The sequence below is a fragment of the Clupea harengus genome, chromosome 6 (assembly GCF_900700415.2).
Source record: "Clupea harengus chromosome 6, Ch_v2.0.2, whole genome shotgun sequence".
In the NCBI taxonomy this organism is placed as follows: Eukaryota; Metazoa; Chordata; class Actinopteri; order Clupeiformes; family Clupeidae; genus Clupea; species Clupea harengus.
In genome coordinates, this window is record NC_045157.1 from 19,852,194 (window position 1) to 19,875,293 (window position 23,100).

The 23,100-nt window shown below is 45.0% G+C and overlaps 1 protein-coding gene across 1 annotated transcript; it reads left to right on the top strand.

Annotated features, from left to right (window-relative positions):
- The first annotated feature begins 303 nt into the window (after positions 1–303).
- Positions 304–23,012, top strand: zdhhc7 (zinc finger DHHC-type palmitoyltransferase 7). Its single transcript, XM_012834667.3, has 8 exons — positions 304–544; positions 9,320–9,414; positions 10,720–11,037; positions 12,155–12,279; positions 18,691–18,787; positions 19,273–19,354; positions 19,601–19,731; positions 20,248–23,012. The coding sequence occupies exons 3-8, from the start codon at positions 10,726–10,728 to the stop codon at positions 20,425–20,427; spliced, it is 927 nt and encodes a 308-aa protein (XP_012690121.1). The 5' UTR covers positions 304–544; positions 9,320–9,414; positions 10,720–10,725; the 3' UTR covers positions 20,428–23,012.
- Positions 23,013–23,100: the final 88 nt, after the last annotated feature.

The window sequence follows — 23,100 nt, forward strand, 5'->3', positions numbered from 1 at the left end:
GTGAAGGAACACTATAGTGTTTAGAGCGCACACACTGGACGGACAGCTAGAGGAACGTGAGGAGAATTCAGCTGAATTCGACGGAAAAAGTTATATGGATCATAATCAACAACTACAACTTTAAGATCATTTCTGTTATTCCCTGCCTTTCCAGTCCATCCGTATCTGAGATGTACAAAGAACTAACTATAGTGACAGTGGAAGGAAATATATGAGAAAGAGAAATGATCGATAGAAAAATAAATCACGGACAGACTAACCTTTTAAGGTGTCATTGAGCGTGGGGCACATGCGCATGCGTACAGGCGTTGAAGGAGTGGTATTCTGACTGACGGGCACAGGGACAACACCTGCATGTGGGAAGACATGAACATGGGGAGTCCCGGAAGTCACATTTTCGGATAATTAGAAAATCAACTAAGGAGACTTGGAATGTTGTTAGTGTTGGACATGAGAATTGCTGATGATATGTTTGGCGACGCTGCTAGAAAAGCCAATTGAAGACAGTGTGACTAATCTTGTGTGTGGGTCAGGAATTACTGCGGTAAGTGCCGAATAGGGAGTCACACAAAGCACATATACTAGCTAGCTAGCGAGCTAATCCATTTTGTAATGTGGGATGCTACCTAGCTGGCTGTTTGCATGTATGTTAGGTAATTCAAAACATCAGTCTTATATGAATCAAATTGCTGTGAGAGAAACGAAATTCAAGCATTCTTTATAATGTACTTCTACGTGTAAGATACGAGCACGTCAGTGTGTTGGAGTTGTGATTAGGAATAGCAGCATTTCATACTGGGCTCTGTCAACGACAGACTGCTGACAACTAAGGGATAAACATAACCAGTTAGCTAGGTGTTGGCATTAGACGCTACTTCATGTGATTTTTGTCAGCTAGCTAAGTTAAGTAACGTCAGAGACACAACGTTCTTTAGATTAGTGGAGTAGCTAGCTAGCTTGGTCAGAGACATTATAAGGGCTTGGTCGAGGGTGTCTTAACTTGCCTCAGTGCAACACTGTTCAGCTAGCTTGCTAGCTAGCTAAGCTATCAAAGTTAAGTGAACTGAACGTTCAGTTTATTCGTAGAAAGCTACAGTAGTTGACTGTAGTCCTAACATTGAATAAGGTTCGTGAATATAGTCGCAAGAAAGATTAAACACGTATTTGGTTCAAAACCCTTAACGATACATGTAGCTGATCATCCAGCTAGTTTCCGTTCATTCTCTGTGATCCACTCATTCATGTGGTGCACCATGCGATGGACTGTTGTTATAGGAATATAGTAACTGTGATGGAAATTAATGTTTTATGTTGTCCACACACAATGCGTCATGTTGAAGTTAGAGTGTATTGTGGCGAAGATAAGAATGGGCTCGAGACGTTTGAATGGTTTTAGAACTTTTTACTGGTTCTCGAACACTCATTCATACTCGTACAAAGATTAACACTAAATACACAGGATTATATTCACAACATCTATAACACATAAACACGGTTGACACTTCAGTCATATATACAAAACACATCAATACAGAACAGGAACAATTCTACATCAACCACACACACAACAATGGGACATACACAACAGATAGCACTTTGGCTAAGCTAACAGCTGCGGTGTAGTACTCCCACAATACACCGCGGCATAACAACAACACCAGTCCGTGTAGCGGAATCCGAGCTACGCTACATAGCCCCCTCAAGGCGGGTTACATGTCCTCATGAACCCAAGCCTGCATTACAAAGTCCTGAAGACGAGCAGGGGCCCTGTGGGTACGCCCTGAGTGGTTTGATGGCGTCCTCATTGCAGGCGGAGGTGTTACAGTCCCAGTGGACGATTCCCCCACAGTCTCTATTTCCCCACTGAGGCGAGCTAAAGGCCGGTAGGGTGCTAGGCGGTCACGGTGAAGGACTACAGTTCTTCTACGCCCTGTTAGCTGCACCCGGTACACCACATCCGACAGTTTATCTAACACAACACATGGCCCTATCCACTTGCTAGACAACTTTGGACACATACCTCTTTTCCGCTGCGGGGAGTAAACCCACACCTGGTCGCCAGTGGCAAAGTTTTGTCCAGTAGAGCGGTTGTCATAGGCGCGCTTCTGCCGTGTACCCGCCGTGTGCAGCGCCTCCCGGTTGAGCTCATGCGCTTCCGGAGTTGATCGCGCAGCCGGTAGTAGTAACTCAGTCCTGCTGCGCCCTCGACTGCTGGCTCTGGGGGTGGTCCGAACGCCAGATCCACAGGCGTCCGGAGCTCGTGCCCGAACATCAAGGCAGCGGGTGTGCATCCGGTGCTCTCCTGGACTGCGCTCCTGTACGCCCACAGGACCATGGGGATGTGGAGGTCCCAATCCGCCTGTTCGATTGCCGGTGATGGTCAACTGCTCCGCCAGCGTCTTGTTGAAGCGTTCCACTAATCCATCGCTCTGGGGGTGTAGTGGTGTAGTCCGTGTTTTCTTTACCCCCAGCAACCGACAGACGTCCTGGAACACCTCTGCCTCGAAGTTCCTCCCCTGGTCGCTGTGCAGCTCCTCCGGGGCGCCGAATCGAGAGAACATCTCATTCACCAGGAACTTTGCTGTTGTTGCGGCACTCTGGTCGGAAGTGGCGTATGCCTCGGGCCACTTGGTGAAGTAGTCCATTGCCACCAGGATGTAGCGGTTATTCCGCTCAGTGACGGGAAAAGGTCCAAGGAAGTCCACGCCGACTCGTTCCATGGGTGCCCCGACCTGGTATTGCTGTAGTGGGGCATGGGACTGCCGCCCGGGCCTTTCCTGGCTGTGCAGGCGTCACAGCAATGCACGTATTGCTCTGTGTCGAGGCGGCAACCCGGCCAGTAGAACCGTGACCGGAGTCGGTGTAATGTCTTTGAGATGCCAAAGTGTCCTGTCCCCACCGCGCCGTGGTTCATCCGTAGCACCTGGCCACGCACACAGGGAGGCACCAGCAGCTGTAGTGTCTCGCGCTGTCCAGATGGTTTTTTGCCAGCGGCGATACAGCAGCCCTTCTCTGATGGTGAAGTTGGGCCACTGCGAGTACAGTGTTTTGGTCTCTGGATCCAGAGCGGAAACAGCAGACCACGGTGGACGCTGCCCCTCTCCCACCCAAGAACGGAGCCTGGTGAGGACAGGGTCTTGCTCCTGCATCTGCTGTAGCTGTTGTCTGTCGAAGACCTCCCACTCGTTGTCTGTGGCTGGCGCTGCGTCCGCGGTGTTGGCTGTGCGGACATCTGCCTCTCTCGGATGCTGGTCGTGTGTTGTCTCAGCCGTCGCCGTGCTCTTCTTCTCGTGACGCTCACACTGCCGGCACTCCGTCGTCACACACGGTCGTCGCGACAGTGCGTCTGCATTGCCGTGCAGTTTGCCAGCCCGGTGATGGATGTTGAAGTCGTAATCCTGCAGTGTTTCTAGCCACCGAGCTAACTGCCCCTCTGGTTCACGGAAGTTCAACAGCCAGGTGAGGGCGGCATGGTCTGTGCGTAGGAGGAATTTTTTTCCATAGAGATAAGTCCGAAAATTCTTTATCCCCAGGACCAACGCCAGCAGTTCTCTTCTTGTGACGCAGTAATTCCTCTCTGGTCGGCTAAGGGCTCGACTGAAGTAGCCGATTACCTGCTCTCCGTGCTCACCTTTTTGCGATAGCACTGCCCCAACACCCACGTCGCTGGCATCGGTGTCGAGGATGAAGGAGCGAGTGGGGTCAGGGAATGCTAACACTGGTGCCTCCACCAGCGCTGCCCGCAGCCTGTTGAATGAGTTGGCGCAGTCCGCGCTCCAGTCGAAGGGCTGCGCTTTCTGCGTCAGTCGATGCAGCGGGGTAGCTATGTCGGCGAAGCCCTTGACGAAGCGCCTGTAGTAAGATGCCAGCCCCAGGAAGCTCCGTAGCTCAGCGACGTTGTGGGGGGTTGGCCAGTCTCTCACGGCGGCGACTTTGCCCGGGTCAGTAGACACGCCGGCCTCGCTGACGATGTGTCCGAGGAAGGCTGTTTGTCTCCGCAGCAGATGGCATTTCCGTGGGTGTAATCGGAGTCCTGCTGTTCGGATGGCCTCGAACACTTCTTGCAGGTTAGCCATAGCCCCCTCAAAGTCCGCAGCATGGCTTAGCAAGTCGTCAAGGAACACCACACAGCGACTCCGTGGCACACCAGCGAGCACTCTCTCCATTAAGCGCTCAAAGGTGCGGGTCCATTGCATAGTCCCGAATGGCAAGACTCGGAATTGCCATAGCCCTTGCCCGATGGAAAACGCCGTCTTGGCGCGGGCCTCTGCCGTCAGGTGTACTTGCCAATACCCGCTCCGTAGGTCCAGCGAGCTGAACAATCTCGACCCAGCAATGTCGTCGAGGGCGTCGTCGATCCGTGGTAAGGGGTACGAGTCCTTTCGTGTGACATCGTTCAGTCGTCGGTAATCCACACAAAACCGCCATGACTGATCTTTTTTCCTTACCAGGACCGCCGGCGCCGTCCATGGACTGTTGCTGGGCTCGATGACCCCTGCTGCCGCCATCTCCGCAATCCTGCTGCTCTGCTGCCTCCCGTTTGGCTAGGGGCAACCGCCGGGGACGAAGGCGAATCGGGTGAGCATTACCCGTGTTGATGTCGTGTTGCACTAATCTCGTGCCAACACACTCTTCGTCTCGTGCAGCGAAAATGTCAATAAATCCCTGCAGCAGTTGCCGTAGTCTGAGCTTTTGGGCAGGCAGCAGCCCTTCTTCACTACGAGCACACAGGTCCTGGACTGCTTGCCTTGTTTCCTCGGACGGCTGTGGTGTCTTAGTGTTGAAGCTGCTCGGCCCTGCGTTGTTTTGCTTTCCGGCGTGATGTTGTTCTTCCGGAGCCTGGCTCTGCTGTGGCGGTGGGCGGAGACTGGCCCGGGCTGGGAGGGGCGTGCTGTTGGTGGAGCGGACCTTGTCGAGGACTGCCAGCCTTCGGTTGCCTGACAGCTGATGAGCTTCTAGCTGCCGGCCCGGCACTGACTGCTGCAGCGCTTCTTGTCGTTGACTCTTCTCCAACGGCGCGCAGACTCACGGTCACTCCTGCCTATGTGAAGCTGAGAGTCTTTTATGTTCACTGTAGCCCCCCACAGAGTCAATAGATCCAAGCCAATGATGCTCTTATCTTGGATATTGGCCAGCCAGAACCAATGTTGGACAGTGCGGCCAGCAATGGAGACTGTCAGGGCTTTTCTTCCTCTCATTGACGCTTGTTCTCCAGTTTACTGTCGCGATGCGTGTCTTTGTGGCTACCCAGCCCGGTGGTGTTGGCTGGTCGGTGTTGGGTAGAACACCCGGTCGGATGATGAAATGGTGGACCCCGTGTCACCAACGCCCGCACGGGCACACCATCAATGTCGCAGTCCACATACAGTCCATGTGCTTGGCCAATATGTCCCAGTCTCTGTTGATCAGGGGAGGGGGCTATGGTGATAGACAAGGGTGGCGATCCTCCCATTAGGCCACCCTCTATCAGTTTAACGCCGGCTGCTGAGGTGCGATCCGTGGTGCCGGCGCCAAGCATTGGCGTGCCACATGCCCAGGTTCCCCGCATCGGTAGCAGCCGTCGTCTCGCCTCCTCTGCTGTCTGGGGCTCCGTCTGGGGTATCGACGTGCGTCGGTCGCCGCTGCCTGTCGTGTCACCACTTCGTCCTCATCGATCTCCCCAGTCACGTCCGCCTGCCGTATATGATGTCTTGAGACGCAGAGGACATGTTCCACTCGCTCTGCTTCGTCCAGCGCCGTAGCCAGGGAGTGGGGAAAGTTCAGGCGAATGTGCTCTCGGAGCCGTTCTGGGCGCAGACCTCGCACAAACGCCTGCAGTGTGAGCACCTCCTGCTCGCATCCGCAAAGGTGGAATATCCTCTCCGGGTGTAGAACCTCAGGTCAGCGGCGAAGGCCCCGAGGCTCTCTCCTTCCTTCCTGAAGCGGTTGGCCAGCTTCTCCCCGTGCGTCGTCCGGTGAACACCCGCTGTCCGAAACGGCGCTGCAACGCGTCTCTGATCGCCGGCCAGCTGACGTGCTGGCCCGGCGATAAGTCCATCAGCGCTTGCAGCGCCTTTCCCTCCAGGGCGAGTGCGACTTGCACGCCGGTCTCTTCGCTCAACCAGCCGTTGAAATTAGCCGCCAGCTGCACCTGGACGAAGTAGGTCTCCAGCAGTCCCTCTCCATGGTACTTCGGCAGCTTCATGGTCGCTCGCCGGGGCGGGTTGTAGATGGGTCCGGCGTCCAGGGTGGGCATCGGGAGCCGTCGATCCTGCTGCTGTCCCGGATATAGCGGCTCCAGGGCGGGCAGCTGGTCCACGGCGGGCAAGGCGATGTCGTCCCCCTTCGTGTCGCTCCTCTGCCGCAGGCCGCTGGCGCCGTCTGTTCCCTCGAAGAGGCGTTGTGGTGGTGCGTCCAGCGGTGACTCCTCTATCCCGTAGCCTGGCAGAGTGGTCCTTGCGTAGTTCGCCGGTCCGGTGGCACCTCCAGGTGCTCCCCATGGCGTGTACATTCTTGATCTCCGTCAATCCCACTTCTGACACCAATGTGGCGAAGATAAGAATGGGCTTGAGACGTTTGAATGGTTTTAGAACTTTTTACTGGTTCTCGAACACTCATTCATACTCGTACAAAGATTAACACTAAATACACAGGATTATATTCACAACATCTATAACACATAAACACGGTTGACACTTCAGTCATATATACAAAACACATCAATACAGAACAGGAACAATTCTACATCAACCACACACACAACAATGGGACATACACAACAGATAGCACTGTGGCTAAGCTAACAGCTGCGGTGTAGTACTCCCACAATACACCGCGGCATAACAACAACACCAGTCCGTGTAGCGGAATCCGAGCTACGCTACAGTATGTTTGTCTGTGCGGATGAGAGAGAGGCAACAATAAAGTGGTTAGGATTAGGCGGTCTCATCGCCACAATCTAGGTGCTTTCTCCCGGTTTCTCTGATCTGGGTCGAAAACTAGCCCGAAAAAGAGCTGTGTTCATGTCCTTGAGACAGTCAATTAATTGGCAGCGGATACAGAACTCTGCAGTGAAATAACCTTCCCCGAAACTTTCAGACGCAACAGCGACATGTAAAAAAACAAGAGCTCTTGGTGTAATTATTAGCATTGCCACCTCCGGGGTCTACAGGAGGTTCGAGTCAAGTGCAGGACTATGCAGCTCATGAGCAACATGTTTTTTTTTTACCTGTGCATACTTTGCTTTGCCTTAAGTCCAAAAGGTGATTTATTTGATCTTGAGCACACAAGTTGTTATCTTGTCGGAACAAGTTATTAGCCTATCTTGTGCGCACAAAATAATAGCAATCAAGATATAAGATAATAACAATGACCTCTCCTGTCATAAAATTCACAGAAGTGTGGAGATGAACTTTCCTTTTTTAGCCTTATTGTCAATGACATGGATTGAACGTTCCCAAATTTGGCTTCTCTTTACTAAATGTATGTGAGAGTACTGAACTCAACATTAAAACGTTTCCATGCCACCATGTGAGTTGCAACTTGCACTACTTTTGATTAAAATAGAGAGCTGCAAACATCCTAATGGATAAGGTTGTCAACAAGTTTGTGGGAATGAAGTGTCCACGTGTTGATGTTGTCTCAGAGCCTATAGCACAGTGACTTTGAATTTAAAATAAAATACTGGCTGTTAGCCTTTTTAAGAATCAATCAGTTGTATGTTCACAGTGATGCAATTTATTGTAAAATGTAGTTTAATGCAGTTTATTAATACAATGCATTTCTACAATTAATATGTTGAAAATGTAATTGGTTTTGTATCTTTACCTTTGTCCTATGCCCACAGTTCAGTTGCTATTTGCGCTTGGCATGATTATGTCTACAGCCTGCGTGTGCAGTAGCATGTTTAGTATGTTTGCAGAAAATAAAGAAAACACACATGCACTAACATATTGACATAATAAGCTAATAATAATAATAATAATAATAAGTTCCATATCATTTTTTGAATTAGTGGATCATTGATTTCATTTCCCACCAAACAAATTTAACTAAACACGACCTAATTAGAAATGGCCTACTTCAGTGTACAAACAGGTTTTTCTAAGTAAACTATCAGGGGCAGTCCCCTGTTCCACTGACTGACAATTCGCACCAAAGACTGTATATAGACTCTACATACAGTCGATGATTTGCACACATCAGCAGGAAAGACGAGCACCGCCCCTGACTATAACACTTAGACTAACGTCGCACACAACTTCTCTTTTTGAGTGTCAATTCGATTATCATCCATCAACGGTGATTGAGCATGTTGTTTGACAAGCTTTCTATTCATTGTAGTGATATTTTATCAAAAGTGGTGGGTACAAAATTGGGGGTCTTAAAAAGTGGTGGGGACGTGTCCCCAGCGTAATTGATGCCTATTATGCAGTCACTGAATTAGAACAAAAAACTCTGTGTGTTTGCTGTCCGGGGTCTAACTCACGGAACAGAGCTGGGAGTGTTCGCATCTGATTGATATGGGGATTTTTCACAACATTAACCTACATTGTATTCAATTAATTTTAATAACTATATGAAAAGAAGTGACTACGTAATTGAATAGGTTCGTTGCTCTAGTGTTTAGTGTCAATTTAGCCATGTCATTTATCTAATCACAACATTAACATCACAAGGTTTTGACTTAGGTCATTCTGCTAACTCCAGTTTATGATATCTAGTTAATAGTCTTTTTTTCACAAGTAAATCATTCTGAGCAGTTTGGGTGTGTACATCACTGATTTTGCGCAATGGCTAGTTCCTTGTCAGTGAAAAGGTTCAGAAGTGACAGTTGAAAATCAGAACTAAGTTAGAGTTTGTCATTGCAATGCATTTTTCATTCTGATCACACCTACTGTACATCTAAACTGCATGTCAACACTTCTCCCAGAACAGTCTAATTTACATTTGGCTTATGCATCATTTTTGACTAATTTCTTTCCCATGATGCCTTGAGTCAAGAAGGGAACAAACTTGTCACAAATCCTCATATGATAATGCTGAGCCTTTAATGTATTTGTAGTGTACAATATCCAAGATCTTCGCTATTCTTGTGTGTGTTTATGTGACTGCATAAGCAAAATGTGGGACCTCATTTTCCGAAAACTGTGTGATGACTGGGGAGTTTAGTTAATGCTGATTCTGGTCATTTTGATGTGTCTAGGGCATTTTTGCCAACCCACATCTGTAGGTAGGGCGCTACACTGTGCCGCAGTGGTTTAGCCACTGACATAGTTTCTGCAATTTTTTTTTTTAACCATGCGTATTTTTTAAATGTGCGCTTTCACATCTGCTGCAGGTGTCTCCAAGGAAGGGGGTGGTGCCACACGTGTCCCCACCAATGAAGACGTGAGGATCAGAGGCGGAATGCTACTGTAGGGTAGATAGTCAAAGGTGAGTAAACAAGAAAAGAAGAAACCTGTCTACAGAAAATACTTTTTTTTTCTATTTTGGTCCACTTTTATTTGAGTTAACTGAGGAGTCTACGATATTAAATTATCACTAGATTGAAGCAGATTTCATGGCACGTAATTTATATTTAATGGCTTTTATCCCTGATCATTCACGTGGCAGTACAGTGTATCTCTGCCAGAGGTGTCCTTAGAAAAGCACAGTCAGGAGGCCCAGAGAGGAACATATAGCAGGATGGAGGTGCCATACCTCTTAGTAGAGTGCTTTTAACTTTTTTTTGAAAATCATGGTCCTACATTTTAGCCATCAATGGAATTAATGGGCATGCTGGTATGCACTTAGGATAATTCATTATGGGCCGTATTCTCCCATGCACTTTAGTAAAAAAACAAAACACTAACATTGTGCTATTGATGTTATGTAGGTAAATGATTATAAACTGATTTGATTCAAGTAGGTTAAGAATTCTAAGACATGTTGAATGCCTGGACCCCTTTTAGAAGAGAGTTCCTGTTTACCCTCCTCACTTCTTTCCTCTTGCTGGTTTGACGAGTCTTGGCTTGGAGTGCAAGCATAGCAAGTTGTCCCAGTTTTCCTCCAGGCAACATTTACTTGTCTTTCGATTCAAATTTGCATCTGAAACGCTGTTTGAAAAGCAAACGTCCTGAGTTGAAATGAATGGAAAGCATAATTAAAATTGACCACCATACCCTCAGAGAGCATTTGGCATTAGATATCAAAGGACATTACAGTGATGCCAGATCTTTGGTGGATCTATCAAAGCATATTTTTCTGGTTTAGGATATAGTTTGGCTCTTATCAATGGCTCTTATCTTTGGCAAATGCTCACCAGCTCCCATTAACCTCTGTAGGTGGAGGTTCACACCAGTCTTCAGGATTGAAATAAGATTAAGGCTTGAAGGTTAGATTTATAGTTTTGTCCACTGCAAAAGTGAATAGCTTGCTACCAGGTTTTTTTTAAACACTGGCAGCATGTGTTATGTGGGAGAAATATGTAATTTTCCTGTACATATACTGAACAATTATGTGAGATGTTGGCGTTATCAATGCTTTTTCTCAAGGTTGTGATAGACCCTTATAAACCCATCAATGTTCTATTTCTAATGGGTTATTTATAATCTGTGGTGTTCATTTCCAGGGCCCCGGGATCCATATCTTGGAGCAGCCATTCTGTTATTGATTTGTGTGTTATGAGTGTTTCTTGTGCTCTTTTTGTTCTGTCGGTGTCTCTGTCAGTCATGGCTTTCTCTCTCTCTGTCCCTGAAGGAAAGAATGCAGTCCACAGGCCATCGGCTACGAGATGTGGAGCAGCATCACCCCTTGCTGGCCAGCGAGGAGGAGGAGGAGCAGCTTAAAGGGGTGTGTTCGGCATCAGGGGAGCGTGTCTGGTTCATCCAGGACAGCTGTGGCATCGTGTGCGCCGTGATGACCTGGTTCCTGGTGTTCTACGCCGGGTTTGTGGTCAACTGTGTCATGCTGCTCCCTTCTAAGAACTTCTGGTTCTCGTTGGTCAATGGGGTGGCCTTCAACTTCCTGGGTGTGCTGGCGTTGTCATCGCACATTCGCACCATGCTTACAGACCCGGTGAGACAACATTTCAAGCAACCTGTCACAAGCTAAAGTAGGCTAACCACTAATGTAAACTTTGCATATCATTAAAATGATGCCATGTCACCCAACCATCATCACTTTCCACGTATTTTTTCCCTTTTTTTCCTTTGTCTTTTTTGGAATCCATTCTGGTTCGCGCACCAAATTTTTAACCATTCGGAGCATTTGGACCAAAAATAAATTTGTTCGGAACTTGAAAAGTTGGTTCCCAGCTTGAACCAAAAGATAGCTGGCTTTTCCAGTGTGAGGCAGTACAACTGTGACATAACTTGGAGGAAAACGGATATCGGGCTGGTTCGTTAGATGGCACCAAGGTTCAAAGAATCCTGAACGGAACCGATTCAAGTACCCATTCCCTGTTGGTGGAAAAGGCCTATTAGAGGTTATGTAGTGCAACACGAGTTTGTCTGTAGGCCCACATGTGAACTATTACTCCCCAGACTTATTTACACAGTATTGACACATGTGCCTTATTGGAAATAACACATCGAGGTGTATGCAGTTACATAGTGGACAAAAAAGGATGCGCAAATGCTATGCTATGCAATACAATATCTAACTACCCCCTATATCTCTGACCCCACTGCATTTACAGGTACTGCCACACTCTTGTTTTCTGTTGTTATTAATGCCAGATGACAAATTGCCAAATACAATTCAGTTTCTTTTACATTGGATAAGAACACTTCCACCTAATTTCGTTTTGGTTGATTTGCTGCTTCCTTTTGCCATTTCGTTGCAATCTGAACATCGGGGTGGCCTAGGCCTATTTAAATGTATTAGCATATTAAAATAAGTGTAATTGAGGCGTGGTGTGGTGCTTGTGCACTCAGTGTCTCATTGACTGATTTTTTTTTGTGTGTGTGCATACGCAGCTTTCCAGTGCTTTGTGCACATGTGATGTTTTGGTATGAGTTCTACCCAAGGCTTTGTGCATGGGACTCCAGGACAGTTGAGCTTCAACCATGGCAACTAACAGAGATAAAGCACAAGATTACTTGGTACCGTAGCTGAGCCACATATGCTGACTCACAACCACATCATGTCTTTCACGTAGACCCACTACTATGACTCCTCTTGTCCTCTGCAGGGAGCAGTCCCCAAGGGCAACGCCACTAAAGAGTACCTGGACAGCTTGCAGCTGAAGCCTGGCGAGGTCATCTACAAGTGCCCAAAGTGCTGCAGCATCAAGCCTGAAAGAGCCCATCACTGCAGGTACTCCGCTTGTTATATCCTGGGTCGTCACGCACTCCTCTAGAGGGGGTTGTAGGGATCCCTGTGCCCCTAGTCTTCTGTCTGAGGGAGGACTGTGTTAATAACCAGGGGAGTTCTTTGCAGACTGAATGGGACTCATGTGGCTCAGCATCTTGTCCACTAGCGCGCACTGATTTTGGGTGTTGGATCATGCATCTGATTCTGGTTGTCTGGTTCTTTTGTGTGCTGCTAAACGTTCATACAGACGTGGACAAAATTGTTGGTACCCTTCCGCTAAAGGAAGAAAAAGCCACAATGGTCACTGAAATAACTTGAAACTGACAAAAGTAATAATAAATACAAATGTACTGAAAATTAACTAATGAAAATCAGACATTGCTTTTGAATTGTGGTTCAACAGAATAATTAAAAAAAATAAACGAATCAAACTGGCCTGGACAAAAATGATGGTACTGTCATGGACAGAAAGTTCCGGCCTGCCAGAAGTTCCGGATGACGCAATGGATGACGTTACGATCAGCTGTTTTGCTCTTTCACGTGAATGATATAGAATCTTTATAGCTAGGTGCTACTGCTAACTAGAGGTGGGGACTTGCTACATGCCTTCTCAACAAATATCACCGCGGCGGTTGTTTTGAGATACTTTGTGATGCCTTCTCAACTTGTAATACAGCAATTACATATCACCGCGGTTGTTTAGAGATACTTCGTGATGTTTCTTATTAGCAGGGCAGTAAATGCATATGAAAAGTAATGGAAGTAGTGCTAAACAATGTTCACGATACCATTTTTTTCGATTAGATAGATACATTTTTCATGAAATACCGACGTGGTACTTAAAGGTTGTTGTGAACAGAAAGCTAAATTGTTACTACTTTTGTAAGATCCAGAGCAGAGATGGTTAAAGCTAGCTGTCTTTGAACATTGTTTAGCACTAATTCGATTACTTTTCATATGCATTTGTACTGCTCGGCTAATAAGAAACATCACAAAGTATCTCAAAACAACCGCCGCGGTGATATTTAATTGCTGCATTACAAGTTGAGAAGACACGTAGCAAGTCCCCACCTCTAGTTAGCAGTAGCACCTAGCTATGAAGATTCTATATCATTCACGTGAAAGAGCAAAACAGCTGATCGTAACGTCATCCATTGCGTCATCCGGAACTTCTGGCAGGCCGGAACTTTCTGTCCATGACTACCCCTAGAAAAGATTGAAAATAATTTGACCATAGGGACATGTTAAACTAAGGTGTGTCCTTTAATTATCATTACAGGTGTCTTCAAACTTGTAATCAGTCAGTCTGCCTATTTAAAGGGTGAAAAGTAGTCACTGTGGTGTTTGTTATCAGGATGTGTACCACACTGAACATGGACCACAGAAAGCTAAGGACAGAGTTGTTTCAGGAGATTAGAAAGAAAATTATAGACAAGCATGTTAAAGGTAAAGGCTATAAGACCATCTCCAAGCAGCTTGATATTCCTGTGACTACAGTTGCACATATTATTCAGAAGTTTAAGGTCCAGGGGACTGTAGCCAACCTCCCTGGATGTGGCCGCAAGAGGAAAATTGATGACAAATTGAAGAGACGGATAATACGAATGGTAACCAAAGAGCCCAGAACAACTTCCAACGAGATTAGAGGTGAACTCCAAGGTCAAGGTACATCAGTGTCAGATCGCACCATACGTCGCTGTTTGAGCCAAAGTCGACCGAGGAGGACACCACTGTTGGTTGAAAGCAAATCATATAAAAGCGAGACTGGAATTTGCCAAAATGCATATTGACAAGCCACAGGGCTTCTGGGAGAATGTCCTTTGGAAAGATGAGACAAAACTGGAGCTTGTCAGTTTCAAGTTATTTCAGTGACCATTGTGGGTTTTTCTTTCTTTAACGGAAGGGTACCAACAATTTTGTCCACGTCTGTATGTGTAGCCACAACACAATTTCAGAGTAACTACTGCATTTAGAATATTACTACATAACAGGGTTGTGCCATATCGTATCGTCCATGATATACCGGTACAATTCCATGATAAGAATTTGTTACCCCGTGATACAGTTGGTGACCTGGTTACATACGCACAGCAACATGGGCATTTTACCATCTCGCATGTAGAACGAGAACAATTCAGTGTTTCCCCTAGGTTTACAGCTTTGGGGGGGGGGGGCACGGTGCGCGGCGCGGCCACCGACACAAACGCTTAAAGGAATCATGGTGTTCATGTGTTTCTTTTAATGACAGCAGTCAATATAACAACTGAACAATTATTTTAACTGTACATTGAACTAAACATCGGAACATGTCTTTTTATGACAATTATCCCCAAAGTGTGCAGCTTTTGTCACTGCAGTTTACCTTTTTGGCCTTCTGGAAGAAAATGTTTTGAGATATTTGCGGCCTAAAATTCCTGATTTCGCAGGAGCTTTTCCAAAAAGTTCCGATGAAAGTTTTTATTTGTAGGTGTTTTTTGCAATGAAATTGCCGAAAACAAGTGAAAGTTGGGATATAAAGTTGCGAATTGTCCTCTTTGTAATTATAATTTAATTATTTGTTGAAAAATAACTGATTAATAAACAAACATTAATTCATCAAGAACAAAACGATTGAGAAATGGTCCTCTTAATAACCTCACCAATATGCCAAACAAAAGATTACCCAGACTACAAAAATGTAGCAGAATAGGCTTTACTTATCCACAACGAAGTGCACATGTTGGCATTACAAAAGGACCATCAGTAAGACTGAATAAAATGTTATGAATGTCTCAGCCTTCATATGACGAAAAAAAACTATGATCTGTCCTGTCATCTAACGTCCGGCCTGTGTTTCTGCCGTTCTCATTCTATGCTTATCAATCTGTTTTGCTATCCTTGTTTATTTATTTTATCCGTATAGGTGTTAATGTTCAATTTCATATATTAATTTAAAGTCGTCCAATTTAAAGTCATCCATTCTTCAACACTAGCTGCTACCTTATCTTCAAACAGAAAGTAACGTTAAATCTCCATGGCAACAGCTCTTGAGGGTTTGGGAAATAATCAGATGTATTGCTTCCTTCATTATTCACAGCAAAATAAATAATGTTCATTACATGTCATAGATTTATTACCAGACTCTATGTAAAAAGGGCCACGCACAACTCGCGGAAAATTATTAAAAAAATGGAAGCCAGATCTATTTCTGAATTTTCGGTGCGGACATGGGCGTACGTTCTGTTTCCACGTCTGTTGTAGCCATTCTCATTAGGCCTCTTTCTCGACCCTACCTAGGAAAAGATCGCTGGATTCATGAACGCCTGGAAATGTGTTTTTTAAAGCTTAAGTGTCCGTAGCTGTGCACTGATTCTTAAGCCCAATTCTGTCCGCTGGTGGGAGCGTGCTCACCTGTGTGTGCGCGCACGTGTCTGTGTGTGTGTTTGTGCGCATAGTGGCGGAACTCCGCCATGCGTGATACAGAGAGCAGAGAATTGTAATCGCGCGACCATGTAGAGACAGAAATGACATGCCGTCGTGATAAATAACATAAGGCTATTTATTTTGTTTAATAAAATAACAAGCTATAGACCTGTTCTATAGGAAAGGTAATCTTAAATGACTTCCGTTGTGATCTGGCGCTTTATAGAAAATAAAATTGAACAAAATTAACTTGACCTTCCAGGAGGGGCGGGGGGTGCCGTTGGGGGGGCGGGGCGCCCCCCTAATATAACGGTAGGGGAAACACTGACAATCATGGCAGAAGGCGCCCCCCCCCCCTTTAAATCTTAATTATTTTTTGTATTATTATTTATTATTATTATATGGCAACGACAGTACCAGCATTCTGATTGGCTAATGGGTAGTCGTGCCAGCCGCGTATTGACCTCCTCACTGGTCTGATACGTATTATTGCTGCCCTCCTCTGACGTCATCTTAAAAATTAGCGATATTGATAGACATCAAGAAAAAAAAAAGCCAAAGGAAATTCAGAAGCAGCGAATGAAGACTAGACTACTATATATGACTGAATTTACAGATCACAATGCAATCTCATGGTCATCACGATTGCAGATAACAACATCACATACCAGCATTGTTCAATCACCGCAGGGAAAGAATGCATTATTATACCTTCAGTTAATTTAACTCATCTGGAGAGGCACCGAGATGTAGACCTACGTTTATTAACTAGCATTACCCTGTCCCTGACAGGACAGTGAACTAGCGTAGCTATGTCAGTTATCTGACAGTGTCAAACAACGGCCATTCTGTTAAACAATCAAAATGCTAAGTTTAATAAAGCATTAACAATCGATATGCTCAGTTTAATAATGGATTAACATGACAACGTGAACGTTTGCCGATAACACACGTAGTCCGATAATTAACACCGTTACGATAACTGTCTAGCTAGCTAGCGCAGCTAGTGAATAGCTAACGTTAGCTAGTTTTAACCAGAGATAACTTGCCTAAGCCTAACATAACATCAGTGGTGAAAGTAAGCCGGTACTGTCAATGACAATAATGTGAATAATGAGTATTGCCTATGATCATGTAGGCTTAGTTGATTACTTTAGCAGAGGAAAATTCCAAACTAACAAGTTAAGTGAACTGTCTCCGCGCCCCCTCCCCTTCCCCCTTCTCACGGAGCATTCACACGCTTCCGTTGGAATGCGTTGCGCCAACGGATGGCGGAGGAGGAGTCTGGCGCATGGGGTTCTGTTAAAACCAGAGACGTTATAGTGAGATTGGTTTGTTGACCTGTCAATCACGCCACTAGCAAGCTGTTTACCTTGTAAGCAGTAGCATGCTAACATTAGGTAGGGTGCTCACACACCTCGCAAATCCTATCAGACGTATTTTTCAGTTACAATAAAGGGGTTTTTACATTGTACACTGTCTATTTCTCGGTAACTTTTAAAAAATCTGAGCAAAAAAAAGTCAAACAAACAACTTTTAGGTACAAATACGACCATCTACGGAGTTTGGTCGCCATCTTTTTTTTTTTAGCTTGACGCTTTTTACACGTGAGCATATACGGGATCTGATTGGCTAGCGCCTGTGCTGTCAGTTATGCATGAAAGGCAATTTGATTGGCTGACGCATGCATTGCCTCACGAAAAAGTTGAACATTCTTCAACTCTTGCTGCAAGCAAAGCATGAAACGCAACGCACGGGAACCCAACGGAGCCATAATTCAGTTCGGCAAAGGATGACGTCACCCCATTCAAAGTGAATGGAGATCCGTCAACCCTGACGGATCAACGCATTCCAACGGAAGCGTGTGAATGCTCTGTCACACAGGATCTGTGCACCATAGACATATATAGTACTATGTCTATGCACAGCACCTCCCTAGCGAGCGGGGGCGCCTGCAGCCGCAGGGGGCGCCAATTTGCCAATCCCCACACAGTGATATGAGCTAGATAATAGAAAACCGCTTCGTGGCCCAGATGATCTTTTTTTTTTTTAAGTGCTGGTGCCCCCATGTGTCATGAAAAAAGTGCCGCCCCGGGCGGCTGCCCGTTTCGCCCGTGCCCAAAACCGCCTCAGAGCAAAAACACTGATTAGAATATGAGGAAAGCCAAAAGTTGCGCTAAGAGAAAGCGTGAAGAAGTAAGCAAACTCCTAGTAAAATAAGTAAACGCTGGACCAAACTGATGGAGGTGGTGGCATTTTGCTTAGTCAAAGACCAAACTGTTGACAAGGAGGATTCAGACTAATAATCCAGAAAATGGACTGTAGAGACAACATGTATGTAGTTTATGAATAAAGTCAGAAAAGGTGTTTACATTTCAAACTTTATTTGCAATTTTACTGAAGCAAAATATTTTGACATTTCCATTTGTTTTTCCTGGGGTTAGATTATGAAGTATTGTTATGTAGAGTTTGCATTTTCGTTGGAATTTGAATTTGTTAATTCATGTTTTTTTTTTGTTTTTTTTAGCCAACTGAATTGATACAGTTTGGTATTTGATGATGGGCAGGATTAAGTTTCCCTTTTATTTGGATCTATGGTTGTGTTTGCATGGCCTTTAAGACTGCATGCTGATGTGAATTGTGGCCAAAAAAGTGTTGAATTGTACTATTTTCATATGGTCATTTATATCTCCAAAAAAATACCATGAAATAATGTGATCTAGTTTTAAATCTATATCGCCCACCCCTACTACATAACAACGTGAACGTCTACCTTTGTTTGGATGGTGTTACTTGTTTACCCTCTATTATTCACCCAAAGAGAGAAACTCTGACAGTTAGTGACTGGATGTAGTCATCTTGTCAATCCCTCCCATCTGCACTAGTCACTCAGATATGCACATTTCCCAAAGTGTAGAGCAGTTGGGAGTAGCCCATCGCCAGGCTTGGTTGGGTGTACTCTCTGTCGAGGGCCTTATGATGACAGTGTCTCTGTGAATTCTTCCCCTGCAGCATTTGTAAGAGATGTATCTGCAAGATGGATCACCACTGTCCCTGGGTGAATAATTGCGTGGGCGAGAAAAATCAGCGCTTCTTTGTGCTGTTCACTGTGAGTATGAGGGTAGTGGTGTTTATTTCGATATTTTGTCCTCTAGTTTATCTAGGGTGTTCAGTGGTTGGTTGGCTGGTTTCTTTTCTACAGCAGGTGCTAAAACGCCACCCATTGTATGAAAATTGCAGGTACTTCCTTGCTCTGTTGTCTAATGGTATTGGATTACCTGCCTGGGGTCTTAAAGGGCACTCCTTTGCAACCACTAACAGCAGTCAGATGTAAGACAAGCTAGCCTTGGGAATGTAGCCCTTTTGGTAAGATGAGATCCACTGGCCTACAAAGGGAAACGCACAGGAATGAGGGCGGACCGGCCAGGCTGCATTCTATTTCTGTTGTCATGCCATACATTATTTGAATTTATCTGATGGTCCATGATGGTTAACACAGGAACATTCCCAGCATGTGATGTGTTCACATAACAGAGGCCACAAATGAATCTGTCTGCCACAGACTAATAACCCTCTCCCTTTTTGTCCTCGTAGATGTATGTAGCCTTGATCTCAGCCCATGCACTCTGCTTGACTGGCCACCAGTTCTATGCCTGTGTCAGAGTCCAGTGGAATGGTAAGTGATAAGGCGACATATGAGCGATCTCACCCGGTGTAAATCAACATAAAGCCTTCTGTGCCTATAACAATGTATTCCTCAGTATTCAATCTAACCTCCAACACTGTAGTCTCACTCTAATTCTATTCAAACTTTCGGAAAATGTCACCGTCACAATGTGACACCTGAAATCTTTGACAAAGTGGGATGTTTTTGGAACATTCCGGTCTGAATCTCAGTCCTTAATTTTCTCTCCCTTGGCAGAGTGCAGTGACTTCTCCCCTCCTGTGGCTGTCATGCTCATGATCTTCCTCTGCCTAGAGGCGCTTCTCTTCCTCACTTTCACCACTGTCATGTTTGGCACTCAGATCCACTCCATCTGCAACGACGAGACGGTGAGTCACGGTCAAGGATTTTCTGTGTGTTTGGGACATAAATGTGTAGTCAAAGGCTTAGGTAGATAACTTGTCTTTCTATGATCCTTCTGATTTGTTGGGTTAGTGATGACTAATTAGTCATTACTGTCAGGTTTTGACTATTATGACCAATTGTATTGATCTAAATTAAGGAGGATGGCCAGTAGGTCCCATAACATATCCGAGGTAATCTTTGTGTTTGGCCTCTTGGCCACTGGTACATTCAAGTGAAGTACGCCACTGTGCCTGTTTGAAAAACTGTTACATTGATGATTTTCCTACAAATTCATTATGCTGGTATTTCATGAATGAGGCTCATTTAGCACCCTGAAGACCACGTTAGTGGGGTGGTGGGGTGTAATTCAGTTCATAACTCTACATGTCTGTAAGTTATGTATTCATCTAGGCTCACCTACTGATCTGTATACTGTCTGTATTTCTAACATTTCGGTTCATGCTGACCTCCAATCCCTACCTCCTCTGCGTGTCCATCAGGAGATCGAGCGGCTGAAAAATGAGAAGCCCACGTGGGAGCGGCGGGTCCGGTGGGAGGGCATGAAGGCAGTGTTCGGCGGGCCTCCCTCGCCCATCTGGTTCAACCCCTTCGCCGGGTTGCAGCTGCAGCGCCTCCTGATGGTCAGAGCGCGCAAGGGCGGCGCAGAGTTCTCCGTCTGAGGAGAGAGACCAATCCTCCTCCTCCCCCTAAACGCACCACACCATCAGCCAGTCATGCCTCAGGGACTGTACCAACAGACCCTAGGAGAGTCTTGAGGCATGTCCCTAAAGGTTTTAAACTGGGGGTAGCATTATTTGTTTTTGTTGACAACATTTTCAGGACTACATGACAAAAGAGCCTATTGTTACGGTGGGACTGGAGTGCAAAACACAAAAACAAAAAGGAAATGTGAAACCAAAAACTTGCAGCCTGGAAGTGCAGATATCACATGCAAAAACAAGAAGCTGTGGTCCTCAGGAGCAGAAGGAAATGTACAAACCCCTAAAATTTGAAATCATGAGTGCAGCTGATGATGTATTTCTGTATATTTATTTTTTTTTGCTGCATTTTTACCTCAGGACTTTTTTTTTCTTGTTTTGCACTTCAGGACTGAAAGTTTTTGTGTTTGTCTGTTGCATCTGCTCCCCAGGACCACAGGTTTTTGTTTTTGTTTTTGTATACTGTATCTGCACCTAACATTTTTGGTTTCATGTTTTTTTTTTGTGATTTGCACTGTACGTTTGCCTAATGGAATTCATCTAGCCGTCCGTTCGCCACACTGTTACAGCTATGCTGACCTGGCCCCAGACCAGCTTACAGTAATGGGAATGTGCGTTTCTCTCCCCCCCTTTTAATGTCTTTTAAAAAAAAAAGTAAAGCCTGCGGTGAACAGGTGTTCCATCAAAACTAAGCTGTAGAATCCTTGATGCTTAAGTGTTGATTCAAGGGTTGACTGGAGTTTCCATGAGGTTCAGACCAGTACAGCTCTTTGCTGGTTATCATGAGGGAATGTCAAACGGCACGGCACAGAACAGAACAGCACAGCTCCTGTTGGGTGCCCTGGATCTAGTCATGCATTACTTCATAACAGTGTAGGTTAGCTGTGGTAACTCAGTCACCTGAGCTCCAGAAGACAAGTATTTATGCTGATCTCAAACTACAGATAAACCATTGCTCTAAGGACGCAGTGATTCTCGCAGTCACTTTTTGTTGAAAGACTCGTAATTTTTGTGATGACCACTAATGAATGACTAAGAATGATTTGAGTATCATCGCATCACCCTCCACATCTGGGTGAAATCTGAACTGTTCGTAGTGTAGTTGTTTTAATAGATGAATGACATATGACTCCTTCAGTAAAATCGAAACAACATCTTGGATGTCACATGTTTGAGGACAAGCAAGTCTAAAGGTACCTCTAAATGGACACAGTATAATGTTGGAAGAAAGGTTGGTGTATTGTATGAAAGATTTTGTACAGGCCCATTATGCAATGCTAGTGGATGCATTTTGAATACAAAATGTGGTGCAGATCCTTTCTGAAAAAAAAAAAAAAAAACCTTGGAAATGGACTATTCAGAAGTTCATGAAGGCCCACCAAAAATCCTACTCCCCAGCTAAATTGGGTCAAATCCAAAGTGGCCAATATCACTGTTATTTTCAGTCTAGGAACTCATTGAGAAACTGAGCAATCTTAACAGGCCCTCGTACACCGAACACTTAACTCCTTATTCTTTTGTGTCATTTAAGCTTCTGGTTGTGAATGGTCTTGTTTTGGTCTTCAAAAATGACTACAGCCTACAAAAAAACAGCCAAGATCTAAAATAGCAGCTGTATTTAAAATAAGCCTCCTCTCATCCCACATCTCACTTTTGCTCTGAATAGGGCATTTTTAACACACTAACTGCTTGCACAACTACTAACATTTAAAAACACATCAGCTCATGATTTACTGTGTTTGTTTTCAGTGTAAACAAGCCTAGTTATTTACCTGCACAATCATGCAGACTTAGAGGAAATCTGTCTTGCACACAATTTCCCCCTTTTTTTTATAAATAAAAATACGATGTCAAAATACTCCAAAGCAGTGCTTAGAGATCAAATGTTGAAATGCCGACTTCCCCACATATCTGTATGCAGCCACATCTCAGATCCCCCCAGTTATATTAAACTACTGAAGAGAAAATCTTCACCTGATTTTTGAAAATTTGCCTTTAAATTATTGTACTACGAATGTATGTTTTGAACTTTTGGTCTCTTGGTTTTGCTGAGCTCATGAAGGGATATGCCTAAGGTTGAACAAGCCTGAACTGTTTTCCACACTACAAGCAGTATTCATAACTTCCTGTAATTGAGAGAATGTGTGTTCAAGTCTTAGTTGCTTGGAAAGGCTTGCAGAATGGTTACCTGTTTACCAGCTGCATATTACTGCACCTCAGTGGATTAAACTGTACATGCTGGCAAAGTGTGGACTTGGGACAATTTACCCATTCCAAAATCATGACTTGAGTTATAGTGGTGATTCTATGTTGGCAATCCTTCGCTGAGCAGCTTTAAGAATTCAGGTCCACAAAATCTGTTATTTCATCGACTTTCTACAGAATGGATTCTTTGCGCTTTAAGAACTTCAATGGCCAATTGCTGGAATTTGTGAACATCATATCTAGTGTGTTCCTGTCCAGATTTTACTGAGCTTGATTCTCAGTAATCAGGGTAGAAGAAAAGAGAATGTGTAAACATAAATAAAACCATTACAAATGTGTTACTGGAGAGCATAAAGGTTTCTTATTTACAGTATATGATGAATATAATGATTTTATCAAAATAATTTTTTAACATGTCAAATTGTGCAT